Genomic DNA, 15,974 nt, shown 5'->3' with positions numbered 1-15,974 from the left:
TGAAGTTTACAAAAAGGACTAAGGCCATTGCGGCCTACAACAGTAGGAACAAAAGTTGCGGAAACTCGCTCTGAGGCATCCAGACAACAAATAACCCCCCCAAACAAAGCGGATACATCTGGGAGCAACAAACAACCCAATCGATGGTAGTGAGGCCCTAACCAAGGTCATCTGGAGCAGAAAAGGTTCTCTGCAGGTATTATTAAGAGACTACGAACGATACCTTGTCCCACAGTGGCAAGTCCAAGCACCAATCCGTAGTAGGGAATCAACCAAATTAGCAGTGGGTCAGCAGCTGTCTTTATACCAAATTTGAACCAGCGACCAACAACAGTAAGTTATCACAAGGCATCAGCTTGTGGACTGATTTCTGAGGCCAACTATAAGGACGAGTCAATGGTAGCAAACGACTATGGCACAGTGAGGGAACTGATCTATAAAATTGGTTATGAAGTCGGGATAAATTAGTAATCTAGCAAAGCAATAGCCGATAGTGTTAGTTGGTCTTCATAATTTGTCATTACAATCAAAGGCGTATTGGTGAATTTTTGGTGAATTGGATCTATTGTTCTTTGGGCAATCAACCCTAACTCATTGTGTTTGTTGAAGAATTGTATCACTATTGGATATATTTATTATTGTTGGAAATATTATGTTATTCAATGATACCTAGTGTTGAATGAATGAATAAATGTGCATTGTTGTTGTATCATCTTTTGATATATTGGGAACCCTAGCCAATATAGAAACCCTAAAGGCAATAAAATTCCCTTGGGATATTAGACTCGTTCTATTCTCATGGGCGTTGCTCCTCTATGATAGTAAGGGGACTAAACTTGGGGATGGGTTGGTGCCAAGTTTGTGTTCACAAAACCATAATGTGTCAGTGACTGAGCACCCATAAAAACAACAAAAATATCATATATGACAAAAACCTAAAAACACTAAAAAAAATTCAGAAAACCAAAATTTTCTTACCAATGGCACTTCATCGAGCACCTTGGGGTAGGGCTAACTCAACATCATCTCAGAAATTTGTGCCTGAGTAAGCATAATCGTCAATCACAACATATTGTTCTCCAAACTAGGAGAAGAACACTTGATCAAACCAACACACTACATGCCCCCCTCAAGTCTCCCCATCAACTATATCCAATGCATCATACATGGATTAGAGGATAGTGGGAAAGGAGTGATCACTCTTGGCCACATAATTGACACTCTCTCCAAGAAAGAGGACATAAGAATACTTCCATAGCCAAATTACTTTTGCCTTCTGGTCCTGCATTTTGTGAGTTGGTCCTTCATATTGGCCAACAACTCTTCACACCAATTGAGAATTGTGGGCTTTAGGCATCTCACTGTGATATCCATTTGTGCTCTAGAGGCCAATTGAGACCTTGTTGAACTTCCTACATGGGTAATAGTAAACAAAATGGTTTGGAGAGTGAGGTCAGTCACCTCCTTGATTGGTACTTTACTGCTCACTTTCCTTTCCCCATGCACAAAATATCAGACCACATAATCATTCATGCTTTCCTCACCTGTATTCCTCGCTCCTGCCACAACCATCGAGGCTCCCCGCCTCGATAAGTCAGTAAGGAACAGATATCTCCGACCTCTAGGGCCAAAGGTTGGTCTTGTACCATGAAGTGTTGCTCAGCAAGATCCCACAACCCAATTAGTCTTTGAAGGACCCAACTTGACCCTTCATATTCTGTGTTTTGAAAAAATTGAGCAAGCCACACTGTCGCAATGCTTTCACTGTGGGTGGATGCATAAGAGCCCTCATATCATCTTCTTGGTGCTCTCTTTCTTTTCACTCAATCATCCTTCTTGAATACCTCTCATAATAACATGCAAACAAGTCAGCATTTTACCCTATTTGTTGTTGGCCCTAGATCTAAGAATTATATGCCTTATTGCTCCCTAGGAGAACCACACAAGGTGGCCATCGCCCCCAAGCATAAGATTACAAGGCGGCCTACTTTATCGAAGTTGCTCCCAAGCCTCTAGATTGGGGGCAATGGCACCCTCGAGCTCAAAAAGAGGTTTGTTAGGGGTCAAATCTTAGACAAATTCAAGCAAAAACTACTAAAATGATGAGGAAGGGCAAGAGAAATACCCGGTGAAAGCGAAAAGTTGATTGGTGCCCTATGCACACTAGGATATTGATCCAAAGTTTAGGGGGTAGGGTTGGGTTTTCTCCATTAATCTAGTTTTGTAAAGAGAAATTGTGCAAATGAATCCAATTTGGCCCAATTTCTCTTATAGTAGGGCCTAAATCACTTGAAAGTGGGTGCTCTCCGCTTAAACAATTTTTGTGATTCGGATCTCATTTTTATGCATATTTTATGTTCAATTGACCCTTTTGTGAGATGTTATGGATCAAGTTTGCAATGGTTCTTTTTGGAGCTTTTTTGTGCCACCGTCATCATGGATTCTAGGTGTGTTTTTCTTGACCTTGGCATATAGGGGTACGTCTCTCCCTATCATTTGCAATGCATTATTAACTGTTGTTGCCATCTTCATTGTGCCTTAGGTCTGATCTCGTTAGGTTGCGACGGTAACTCTTCTTTATTTGCACATCTTAACGTGTACAATAGAGCCTTCCTATATATGGATGCCCTACTTTAGCACCTGCTTTCCATTTTGGTGTCCATGTTGTGTCTTTTGATAGGTTCGAAATCCTTCCTTCAGACCTGCCATGAGTTTGAATTTGAGCCTCATTTTCTCTCTTTTGCGTCAAATCCTAGCCATACCCTGAGAGAATCCCAATTTTTTTGTACCTTACGATTGTTGATTTGCATTGCCTCTTATGCTTACACATGTCAATTCATCCCAGCCTCACTTATAGTCATTCCAGTGACATTGTCATTGGCCCTATTGTTAGCTTTTGCTTGGTGTTTTTACCCTTTCTGGAGAGACTACTACAATGAGTGGGTTTCTTTTGCTAGCCTTTCTACTTCACATTGCTTAAGGTGGTGCCATCAGCTTGGAACAATTTGTTACCCTCTATACCACTCGTTTCTCTAGGGTGAGCTTCCTTTGTATTCTTCTCATGCTCGTTAAACATTAAAGGGTAGCAAGCATCCATGTATCTCTTTCTTAGGCTCGTTAAAACCTCATGAAAAAGACACCTTGTATCAAGCATACTACTACCTCTTCTTCAAGCTCGTTAAACCATGAAGAAGACACCTTATCAAGTATCCCTTAATCTGTTTTGCAGGCTCATTAAAACTAAATGAAAAAGACACTTTCAAGCTTACTTTTCTCTTTCAATGCTCATTAGACTATGGAGATACAAAAAAAAAAAAGACGGGGAGTATTTTGGTAATCTATCATTCAAAATGGCAGCATCAGTCGCATCGCCCTTGAACATGGAACCTGTTTGCGTCAGTATCTTATAGATGGGTTTTAGCTTGCCTAGGAGTCTTTTTACTCCTCCGACTAGTTACACTTCTAATCATTATCAAGTGTGCTTCAATGTCTCCTATGTTGTTGCATGATATCATGTGGTGCTCATTAATCAATGATGTCAAGTCACTTTTGTGTCATGCCACTATATGTTCAAGGGAAGTTTAAACCTTAGTCAACCATTTGCAATCCTCGTTGACCTTTTATGTTGACCATCCCTGTGTTAGTTGTACTTGGTGAATTCATTCGTTCACATCATCCCTCAGTCTATTCTGTGTCAAGTAATGGGGAATACTTTAAGACCCTCCTTCGATTGATCTTCTCCTATCGACTTCAACTCATTATCCAGGAGATAGATCTAGGAACCACTAGTACCTTGGAGCTTGTAGTCCTAAGTGGTAGGCTTCCCCGTGAAGCATAATGGGTTTACCTGATTGACTCCTAATTGATCGAGTCCATGAATGTTTGACATCAGCTCATTTATTCATACTCAGTGGATTGTGCTATGTACCTTAGGGTCCATTTACATCATTGGTGGGTTCCCTCACGTTTGTTAATGGTATATCTCAATAATCAACAATAAGATAATTTCTACCATGCTTGACATCAAACCATTTTATCAGATGTTGTAAATTGGTACCATCAAGGTTGAGTAGAAGACCTTGGCTATGGGGACATCTCACTCTTATATGTATTGAAAATGGTTGTTATTGATGTCAAAGGCTGTCCAAATGAAAGAGGAAATTACATAGTCAAATAGCATATTTTGAGACCTTTCCAACGATATATGGCATTCCCTCTAATTCCATAGGAATGAGGAGATATGAAATATTTTGTCAAGATGACGCAACCAAAGTATAAGAAGGCCCCATTTAGATACCCTATCTTTGAAGGCATTTTTACTCCAATTACCTAGCTCAAATGGGAGCATAGAATATATGGTTAGAAAGATTATTCCGAGACCTTTCCAATGACATATGACACACCTTCTAACTCTACATGGTCGAGGAGAAATGAATTTTTGAATATTCACTATACATTCTATCAATTGCATCAGTTGGTCCAGCTAGTGGACAAATCGGCCCTAACCAAACAACTCAGTTATTTGGTGATTGACCAGGTCATACTGCTTCTAGGCTTAAGCAACCTATGGAGGCCTCCTTGCAAACTTTGATTAGGGAATGAAACACTGATTTAGAAGAGGAAATCATCTGTACATGTGTATTAATTTATGCTTCTGCCATTCACTGTTTTCCAGTTATTATGTGGTTGCTGCAGTGTTCAGAATTTATATTTTTATGTTAATTAAATTCTGCAATTAATTTGTTTGATTGAGAACATAAGGACAACAGTCACCTAAGGCAGGAAAATTTAAGGTTTTCACGTCTAGAAACTATTATTTGGTTTAATATTCAATGTTTATTATCATACACCCTGAGAGGAGAGGAGGTCCCACTGTTTATGACCTTGGAACATTCCAGACACAGCATCCGATTGTTTATTATTTTGTTTAGTATTCGTGATGTATGACATATCGGACCAAACCTCCAAACCACCGTGCGATATCATACAAGAAGAGAGGAGGTTTTAACGTCACAGGAGGCTAACCAAGCACATATTCATGAGCAACCAATCAGCGGAATGAAAGGCTACTACCTCTGCGGACATCCTATAACTAGAAAGGAACTAAATCATTCTCCCTGTATTAATTTGATATCATAAACATAGTCCTTACGATTCATAATTACACTATCAGATATGTTCACAATGCCCTCCTTAATGGCGAATCCATACAGGGGATGAAGGGACACACACACACATATATATGTGTGTGTGAGAGAGATCTATGGAAAACACTCTTTACAATAATAAATTATATCCAAAGTGTCCGAAGATATAGCAACCATGATACCTAAATAGTAAACATTAAACCAGAAATATACCTTTTCAATATTGTCCATCATAACGCCTTTGACCTCTGCAACCTGAGCCTTGGTTTTGGCTAACTTATTGATCTGTTCTGGATGCTGTGCACAATAGTCCATGTGCTCTTTCAATTTTGGCCTGCATGGTTGATCAACATGACAATATATCAACAAGAAATTCCCTTGGTGTTAATTAACCCAACTGGAATATATCCAAACAATGCGAGCACACACCTACCCAAATTCCTGGTTAAGACCGTTGGCAATAGCTACTTCAGCTCTTCCATCACTATATGTCTTCTTAAACTCATCTTTAATGCGCTCCAGGAAGGCCATCGGTACTTGTCTTCCAGCTGATTCATCTGCCACGACACAATATGCTGCAAAATCCAGAGAAAAAGAACGTAATTAATCCCAAATAATGAAACAGCACAACTGTTAAACTACTCAACCAACTAACCTCGCTGTCCTTGACTCCATTACAGGTTTGTGTGCATGCTCTAATAAAACGCCAAAGGAAACTATAACATCTCTAACATTGTGTCTAACATCCATTAGCCATTACCGTACCCAACCCACTACATTCACTACCCTGGGATCATTCATTGCAGGTTTCTATACGTGCTCTAAAACTGTCAACTATGATACCAACAACAACTTGATCCTCTGATAACCTGTAAGCCCATTAGATGGATGCCAAACATTGGCTAAACCCGCCCCAAGTAATATGATACCAATAGAAAAATCAGAGGGGAAGTCCAGCATTGAAGAAATGTACAAGGTTTTCTATAGGGTGCACTCGACAGTATCCTGATTCCTAAGAGCAGAGATTCATCTAAACTAGGGTATGACATAAATTTAGAGGTTGCAAACCTCTATATAGTAACAGCCATCCATCTTAAACCTCTCCAATCTGTGAAGTATCAACAGGTGGTTCAATATATCCAGACTTCTATCTATTTGCATAGATCCCTCTCCTACACATTTAGAGGGTGCATATTTTCAAATTTCTATAGATTAACATATATCCACCTTAAACTTTCTCCAATCTAGTTACTTAAATCTCTTGGAAATATCAACTGTAAAGAAGATTAAAAACGTTGAATTTAATTATCTACGATAATAAAAATAACATTAAATTTATCGACAATCCATTTATTTAAAACAAATTTACAAACAACCAAAATATAGCACTTTGCAAGATGTGAAATGTCAACCTCATGAAATAGCTATAGCAAATGACACTGCGCCAAACCAAAATCATTGGCAATATGGCAGGATGCAAGATGTCAACCTCGTGACATAGCTATGACCAAATGGTGATTTGTCAAGCTGCCTAAACCGCACACAGAGTGGTATAAGCCTTCACTTAAACTTGAAATATGCATCTTCGAACTTTGCAACTAACATGTACAGAAAATGTCATGTGAAATTGAAATATGGATTCCCACATATTACAACTTCCATGTACAGAAAGACAAACACAGACGCAAAGAATCAATTAATGAAACAATGGTTTGAAGGACCATTCCTCCCCTTTTCTTAGTCAAGGTTTTTTTGGATAACTAATACATATATGTCAACCAACTTTTCTTTGTCCAACCATTTCAGATAACTAATATCATATATGTCGATTCAGTCCTGAAAGAATATAATGTGCATATAAAATTGGTAAGCAATTCATGTGAACCATGCTACTTTCATGCACATAAATACAAGGACATACAAATTCGAAAAATTGAAGCACACAAAGTGCTAAAGGATCATTCCCAAACTATAAAATGCAGCCCACTTTTCTTATTACAAATATCTTGGAAGCGCTACAAAGTGAAAGTAACAAATTATAGCTATTGACAGATATTTATGGCTTTCAAACGATAACCCTGGCAAGACGCTAACTCCAGAGGTAATAATAAATATAATACGATTGGAATTAAATTAAAGGTGCCCAGTTCATGATTTATCCACAACATTAAATACAATAATAGTAATATTTTTCCATGACATTAAATATAATAATAATCATATTTTTAAGATAATATTTTACTTGTCTCGACCCTGTATCAGGCTTAATATTCATTAAGGATGACGGATCTGTTGGCATATGCGTACTAGTATTACCCGTTGAAGGGAATAAGCATCAAGAAAGCTCAAAGGCCGCTTCAAACGTAGTGCTTCTAGGTAATGCTAACAGCATTTGCCGGTTATCGGTTAGCATTTCAACTCCAAGAGCCTCATTTAACTTTGGTCTTGCTTCGACAGAAACCAAGAAGACAGATTACAAAGAAGGCTACAGGAAAATTGATCTAGAGTATTTTCCCTTCAACGACATCGAATATATATGAGATAAAGATTATTAACACTACAGTAATTCATGTTGGCAATTTATATCAAGAAACAATGACCAAAAGGAAAAAAGAAAAGTTCATAATAGGCCAGAACAGGCCGCCGCCAATATTCACCGATTGAAATTTCCCCTCTTATTTAAAACAACTACAACTAATGCAGACTGGAGCTGGAAGTATTACTGAAAATATTATCTGATCTGGAAAAAATGGGCCTCAAATTTAAAAGCATTTCAACGGACACTTACTAAATCCATCTTCAACGAGATAATTAAAGGTGTGGTGTTGACAGTCAAATGTGAACTTATTGCTGGTGGCCGGGAGCTTCTGGAGGCACTGGAAAGCTATAGTGGTAAAATTCCCAGTAAATTCTGTGTACTCGGCCAATATGACCGTCCCTCTCGAAACAAAACCGTAAATGAGCGACTGATCGACCATTCTTTTGGCCCGATTTTGAACGAAGCCGTTGCCTGTGCTGGCCCTCAATAACAGGAAAAGAGCAAGTCTACAGAAGAATTCAGCGGGCTGATGAGTAAAGTGGTCAGGATATCGAATCCCGAAGCAAACAAGAAGATGGGAGAAGCACGGAAAAAGTTTCCTGCTGCTCACGACCGTACTGACGTTATGGACACTGCTCCAGGCATGCGTTACGGTTTGTAGTTATGTATGTAACGTTGGCTTACATTTGCATGAAGTGGGAACGCTCTTATTGCACTTATTTATCGTGATGGCGTAGGATAATCCCCGCACCATGGTTAGGTTTAAAGAGTACTATAGTATAGCGAGGGTATAATTTTGTTTGGAAAATAATAGAAATTTTGGTAAGATTTTCATAAATCAAGTAATTTTTTGGAAATTTGGTTTTTAAATTTGATTTTGGGTGTTTTGGGGGTTTTTGATGGTGCCAAATCCATTTCCATCATTAAAAAACAATTCAAACACTCTTTGGGTCATATTTTTTGAAAATTTTCTTGTCTCATTCTAATTCCCCCTTGAAATTTGTTATTTGGTCTAAATTGTGGCTTCCGCTTAGTGGGTTTCATTGACTTTTGAGTTTTATTCACATGTCCATAGATATCAATCCATGATGAGCACCAAAACACTTATCTTATTTATTTTATAATACATTTCACATTACCAAGATTAAAATAATATCATTAAAATCAATCAAATTATAATTTTATTTTAAATTAATATCATTAAAATTAATTAAATTATAATTTTATTTTAAATTATTATGGTTATTTATAAAAAGAATTAATATAAAAGTTGAACATATATATGTTTTAAAAAACATGTAACAATCTTTTTAACTATGGAGATTTAACTCTATTTTACTATGGAAATTATTAACTTGTAAATAAATGTTGTTATAATATTATGGCTTATCAATCTCACATGGGCAATATAATACATGTTGTTATGACATTCTTTTTAATCAATTAATTTGTAAATCTTAATCTTTGATTTGTTAATATAACTACAAGCATGGATCCATCTTAAGTACAGATCTAACATGAGCCGAGAAAGATCAAATTTCTTCACATGCAAACTTTTTTAGAGTGCAAAATACAATGTGTTATTTTTCATTGTTTAAATTGTATTTTTTAATGCTAAATAGTATATATGTAGGACTAAATTAAAAATTTTAACCATAAAAACTTAATTTATTTTCTATATAGATATATATGAAGTTGATATAAACATAGATAGTTAAAATAAATCTTCAAATAATTTATATAAATCTCTTTTTAAAATATTTTGAAAAATATAAAACCTAAACCTCTCATTAACACATTTTTTTTACTTCTAATTACTTTACAACATACTATTTTTGAATTATAACCAATATTATTTTTTTATTTAGAACATATTTTTTATTTTAAAAAGGCACATGGACAAACTTAGATATCCCCTTATATTAACTTGTAGAATGAGCTTCTAGACTCAATGAATATTTTAGCATATTCTATAAAAATTAAATTTCTACTATTTATCTAATATTTAAATTAAATTCTAAAATAAACATATTTATCAACATAATTAAAATAAATATTATAAAAATATAAAATAAATAAATAAATTTTCTCTAATATTCCATCCCATATATATATATATAGATATATAGATATATATATAGTGATTAGTTTTTGCCAAAGGATCAATAATATCTATAAAATTAATGACTAGTTTTTGCCAAATGATCAATAATATCTATTTCAACATTTTAAGTGCCGCTGATGCAGGAGCATCTAGCTCACCATGACCGGGTTCAGTCTCTGCCAGGTTGGAAGGTTGATTATCTGGATTGTTTTTTTTATTATTATAGTTTATGAGTCATGAGACAGGAGTTTGATTTGTTTTTTGTTTTTAAGTTGTTATGACTAATTCAAGGTTAAATAGACAGTTAGGGTTGTCATGGTCTAAACAATAATAAAGCCGTAGTTACGAATTGATCTGTTAATTTAGAAGAGAAAAGACAAAACTGTCTAATCAGAATCTTGTAATGTCAACCATAGCATGACTGTCTAACCGAAATCCATGACAGTTTAACTAACTGTAATCTCAATGTATAAGAGCAGAAATGTAAGACAAAGACAGGGTTCATCAATTCGAGAATAGAGAGAAATAAAGAAGAGAAAAACAGATCTTGTTTGCAGAAATAATCTATCTGGTTCATTCATTTGTTCCTGTATTGTAATGTTATATTCTGTACATCTATTGTGTAATGTAGAATAGTTCCAGCATACTATTATCGACCACTGCAGGTCGCATTTTCAGTCATTTCCCACAAACAGAAATTCTCAAGTGCATTCGCATAATACGGCAGAGCAAGAGCGTGCAAAACTGGAGAATGAAAAGAGAATAGCCAAATCACAATGAGTCCTCTAACGAATTACTGTGGAGCAGAGTATCGAAGGAGATAAAAACCAACACAGGTAACCCGATAACCTTTCCAAGCTTTCACGATTTAACAAAAATATACAGAACAGTAGCCATAGTCATTGTTATTCAAACATATTTACAATACAGCCGTTATAAGCAAAAGACGGGTATCAGTGTCCTAGAAGGACAAACCCCAGGTTAGGGTTTTACCACAGAGTTCAGTTCTTTTTGTTGAAGCATAACAGAAAATTCAACCAGAAGTCGAAACCAAACCAAATTACATTCTACAGACAGCGTTTCGGGCAAAGCGTGACTGCCAGACAGCGAACAACAGACCTTCCAAGAAACCCTACCAAACCCCTAACAATAAACCGACGGGACTCAAGCATCAGAGCCTACCGGACAAGGTTTTGTAGCATTGGAAAGTCGAATTGTAGAAGAGTCCATGCGCCCAGGTCGAACCACAGACCTGCATGACCAAACAAAGTTCTGTTAGCCATATTCACAGTGAAACCCGAAGTAAAAAGTTGAAACAGAGGACAAAGGGAAGTCCCAACATACCTGAGCAAACCGGACCGAGAGTTGCAGAACAAAGCCGCTGATAAGTCGATAAAGCCTGTGACAGAAGGAGCAGTTCATGGTTAGACTCCACGCCAGACGAGGGAAAGATTAAATCAAGGAAAAGAGTGATTACCTGCGCGCCTTTGCCGAGGTTGTTTGTCCCGTTAGCTGCGTTCATAATCACCAACCAGCTTGTAAATCGAACAGTGGCCAAGGGCAATGAGAGTAACAGTAAAAAGGAAAACCACAGATGGGAAACCACATGCAAGAGACTAGTGATTGAACAGAACCGAAAGACTTACATTCAAAGGAGAGCCCGCGCACATACATTTCCAGGACTCCGACAGACTCGCGCCACAGAAGTAAACCACAAACAACCACATTGTCAAGCTCAGGAAACCAGCAGGCGTTTGCAACCATAGCAGGGACAGGAACAGAGACCGCTACATGCGCTTGAGGAGGAGCCATACAGGGTAGCTCCCAAACCCTCGCCAGACCGCACAGCAGCAAGGAAAGATCGCGAAAGACCAGACCGCCAAAGCATTTTGGCAAAGGGTGCACGGAGGAAACAAGCCTGAGGCTGGTAGCTGGGTAATAAATGACTCATTAACACATTCCAATTACCAACGAAAATATCCATTGCCACCCTACATACAACCGCCAGCGCAATAGATCAAAATCCGCCATGTCACAGAAGCCGAGACCAAGTGTAAAGCGAAACTTAAGTGTAAAGTGCGGACCCGTGTGGGTTGGGCCACATCAGCCGCCCATCAAACCCTTAATCATAATGTGTAATGGGAAAATAAATAATGCAATGCAAAGGAAAGGATTGGTTATGTTGGTAGCCATTATGTATCTATGAGTGTTCCATTCATCTCAAGTTGTATTGATATTGTATATCTTTAAGTTATTATATTGGTATCCATTTTGTATTTATCACTATTTGTATCGTAGTTATTTGGAAACCAAGTAATTGGGTTAAGTTAATAAAATTTATTAAATTTAAAATTTATTGAATTTTATTTTTAAGTAAATTTACTTGGTGAAGTTTGTAAATTTTAAAATCATAAAAATTAAAATTTATTGGTTTAAAGTTTAAAAAAGTAGTTTCAATTAATTGAATGTTGTTTCTTAATGTCAAATTTAAAAGTTAAAAATGTTAGAGAATAATGTTATTAATTTAGATACATCTTGATTCTTTTAAATAATATTTTTTATTTTTATTTGTTTATCTTTATCTTCACAATTTTGATATGTTAATTTTTTTATTTATACTGTAAAGACTTAAATTATATAAATTTATATATTTATAGATAATTATAATAGAAGTGTAATATTTCAATAACATATAAAAGTTAAATATATAAAAAAACAATACACATTAAAAATATATATATCAGTTTTTAAATTGTGTTGTAGTTCATTATTTTTTAATATATATGTATGTATTAATTTTATATTTATACTATACACATTTAAATTATATAAATTTATATATTTATAAAAGTCATAATAGAAGTGTAATATTTCAATAAAATATAAAAATTAAATATGTGAAAATAATATATGTAAATTACAAAAATCTTTAAATCTTTAAATTATATATATAATAACATACACACTTAAATTATATAAATTTATATATTTATAAATCATCATAATGGAAATATAATATATTAAAGAAATATATGTATATTAAAAAATATATTTTAAATTTTAATTTTTGCTGTCATACTTACCTCAAAGATTAATTCATACATGTGTAAGCATAAACTAATTAAAACTATAAAATTGTAAATGACTGATTAAATTAATTATATATAAGTTACAATAAGTCTTAGCATTATATATAAAAATGTTACATATTATAATTTTCAAATTAATTTTTTAATACATTGTATTTAACATATAATTTTAATTTTCAAATTTTTAATTATTTATTTTTTTCCAATTTTAAAATCTTGGATTTCTTACACTCACATAACCATGTAACTTAGTTTGGAAGTAATTGCATTATCTATAAAAATGTTACATATTATAATTTTCAAATTAATTTTTTAGTATATTGTATTTAACATATAATTTTATTTTCAAAATTTTAATTGTTTATTTTTATTTTTTTTTGTCCAATTTTAAAGTTTTTGATTTCTTACACTCGCATAACCATGTAACTTAGTTTGGAAGTAATTGGATACACTTTATATGCTTCATGAGAAATAAAGGAATATTTGTTGTTTGTAAGATTGGAATTAGGAAAGATGTTCCATTGATAAAAAGTATCATAAAGTCATTTGCAATAATTAAGAAATAGGGAAAACATGCAACAACAACAACAATAAAACAAGATAATATTACATAGATGATGTTGTAATGTAACTTAATAGATCTAAAAATAAAAAATAAAAATAGATATTAATCTGAGAATAACATAACAAGTCTAGTCAGTGACAATAAATGAATAAACATGCAAGAATTGTAAAGAAAAAAATTGAGATGCGGTAGCATGATTAATTATTTTGGAGGGAAGGAAACAACTCCATAAGTAATGTTTGTTGCAATTACAATATATCTCACAGTGCCCCATTACAGTGCTTTTACTTTTTTATATAATTTAATCTGAACTCCTAAGCACTTTCCAATCAAAGAAACGTTTTAGTAGGTAGAACATTCTAGTAAGTCATCTTACAATTATTGCTTTCATACTATGTGATTTCCTATCTATTACTATCCCCCTAGCATACTTATTTGGGTACCCCATATTATCCTCCCTCACTCTGTTCTGTCCCCCTTCGCATGTTTCATCCTTGAAATATTGGAGTAAACCATACAATACAATTTGTTAAGCAATGTAACCATCTAATACGAAGCACGAGCATCCATCCATCCAAGTGAAATGTGAAGATGAGGTCTAATTGTTTCCGTGCCACCTAGATTACTCTAGTGTCTCCATGCTTTATCATTCCTCCATATGCCTTTCAACTTTTCACCTTTTTGGTTCCATGATGGTTCATAATAAGTTTGTCGATGCTCGCACCCTTGCATTGATGACTAATGTTTCTCTAGGTGGTGTGAGTGGTGATATTTATCAACCCTAATTCTTATTTTTTCTTGCTTTGACTCTTCAACATGGGTTCCTTTGACCCAATTAGCAACTTGGCTTTTTCTTCCATTTTATGTCATTCCTAAGGCTGTTCTTAATGTTCTTTTGTAGCTTCTTCTTTTGTTTCAACCTCAAACTTTCAATTTGATGTGTTAGTAGGTACTACAATTTATTTTTGTAGGGGCATATTCATGTGTTCCTTTGTATCCTTCTTGTTTACTAAAAGGGGTATGCTACAATATGATTATTTTCTTATACCAAAGCTTCATAAACTTATTTTCCACATTAATATTAAATGTACCAATTGATTCTATCCAAGGGTAGCGAAGAATAACATTCACATAATTCATATCTATAGCATGAAAATCTAAATGTAGAATGTATATTTATCCATAGTAAGCTTTAAATATTTAAAAAATTTAACATTCTTGTTGACACATACTCTTTGGGATTAGGAAATCCATTTACATATTGTAAATAAAAAAATAAAAATAAAAAAAATTGGAAAACGATATTGGGAGATGAAACCCAATAGTCTCCCTCTCCCTCCTTATATAATATGTCCTTTTATACATTCATATTAACTCTTAATGCAAACACAACAATTTGATTAGGAGTTACAACATGGTATAGAGACAGATCTTGGTTTACCCTGTAACTCCTGTTATTATCATTTGTCATATGTCCCTCAGCATCGCTTCTTGAAGCGTTGGATTAGAGCGTCATAAAACTCATGCTATGTGTTGAAGCAGCGTTGAACTCTCTGCTTTGTTTGTGTGAATACCCTGCATTGAATTGGTCGATTTATGACTGTGGATAGTTGGTGTACAGTTGGTTACTCTTGTAAATTGGTGCGTAACAGCTCGTTCAAGACTCGTGTTTTGAAGACCGTGTAAAGGTATGCTCCCCTTGTGTGTTGAAACTTTTTGAAGAGTTGTGTTTGGTAATGGTAAATTGAATGCTTTGGACACTTTGTATCATATGGTGTGACTGAATCTAGAAATTGGTGTGTATGGTGTATCTGTTATCCTTGCAAATCGTGGATGTGCATGTGTTATGATGGGTGTGCGACTGGTTTGTTGAATGTCATTATGTGGTTGTTACCGCATTGAAAGGGTCATGAGTGTTGCTTTCAATGGCGTGGGTATCAGAACCTTCACGTCCTCTCTTCGGTGTATTGCTCATCTGCAGTGAGTTCTTTGTGATGGCCATGTTTAAATGTGTTGCCTCAAAATATTGTGCATGAATAATTTTTAAAATTCGTAAATGTGTTTTGAAAATTACCATGAGTGATGGCTTATAATGTGTTTTAAAGAGTGATGGGATAACACATATATCTTGAAGACCGTGAATCATTTGTGATGGGTTGGTGCATTGAATATGCATATGTATATCATGTATTTGGTAAGATGAAAATATGTATGGTGTGTTATTTGTTCGTAAATTTTTAAGACCATAATTTCTATGTTAAAGGCACATGTTGAATTCACCTCTTATGAAGTGCATATGTAAGAATATATTATGAAGTGCATATGTTGGTATGAATATATAATTTATGAAATATGGTTGGAATGACATGGATTAAAAGTATGTGATGTTTAATATAGGTTGTGAGTTGCGGTAAGAGTTGATCATATTTTTTTTACTTTTGAGGTGAAGTTTTTTTGGGTACATAATGTACTTCTTAATTTCTATTGTGGGAGTAGTTTTATTAGCAAAGAGAACTATCATGAGTGGTCC

The 15,974-nt window shown here is 34.8% G+C and overlaps 1 protein-coding gene across 1 annotated transcript in view; it reads right to left on the bottom strand.

The window, feature by feature from the left end:
• Positions 1–8,379, bottom strand: part of LOC149187113 (vesicle-associated membrane protein 721-like) — a 106,838-nt gene extending 98,459 nt beyond the window's left edge. Inside the window, exons 1-3 of the mRNA XM_089412749.1 lie at positions 7,936–8,379; positions 5,581–5,722; positions 5,361–5,481 (exon numbers count right to left, since the gene is read on the bottom strand). Of these exons, the coding sequence (XP_089268875.1) occupies positions 5,361–5,481; positions 5,581–5,722; positions 7,936–8,125 (453 nt within the window). The 5' untranslated portion in view covers positions 8,126–8,379. The remainder of the gene's footprint in view (positions 1–5,360; positions 5,482–5,580; positions 5,723–7,935) is intronic.
• Between the last annotated feature and the right edge of the window lie 7,595 nt (positions 8,380–15,974).

This window comes from Pinus tabuliformis, chromosome 3_1 (genome assembly GCF_031772625.1).
Source record: "Pinus tabuliformis cultivar Carrire ecotype Pingquan chromosome 3_1, CPIR1, whole genome shotgun sequence".
NCBI classification, from domain to species: Eukaryota; Viridiplantae; Streptophyta; class Pinopsida; order Pinales; family Pinaceae; genus Pinus; species Pinus tabuliformis.
Note: the sequence above shows the minus strand (reverse complement) of the source record. Positions and strands in the feature narration are given on the sequence as shown.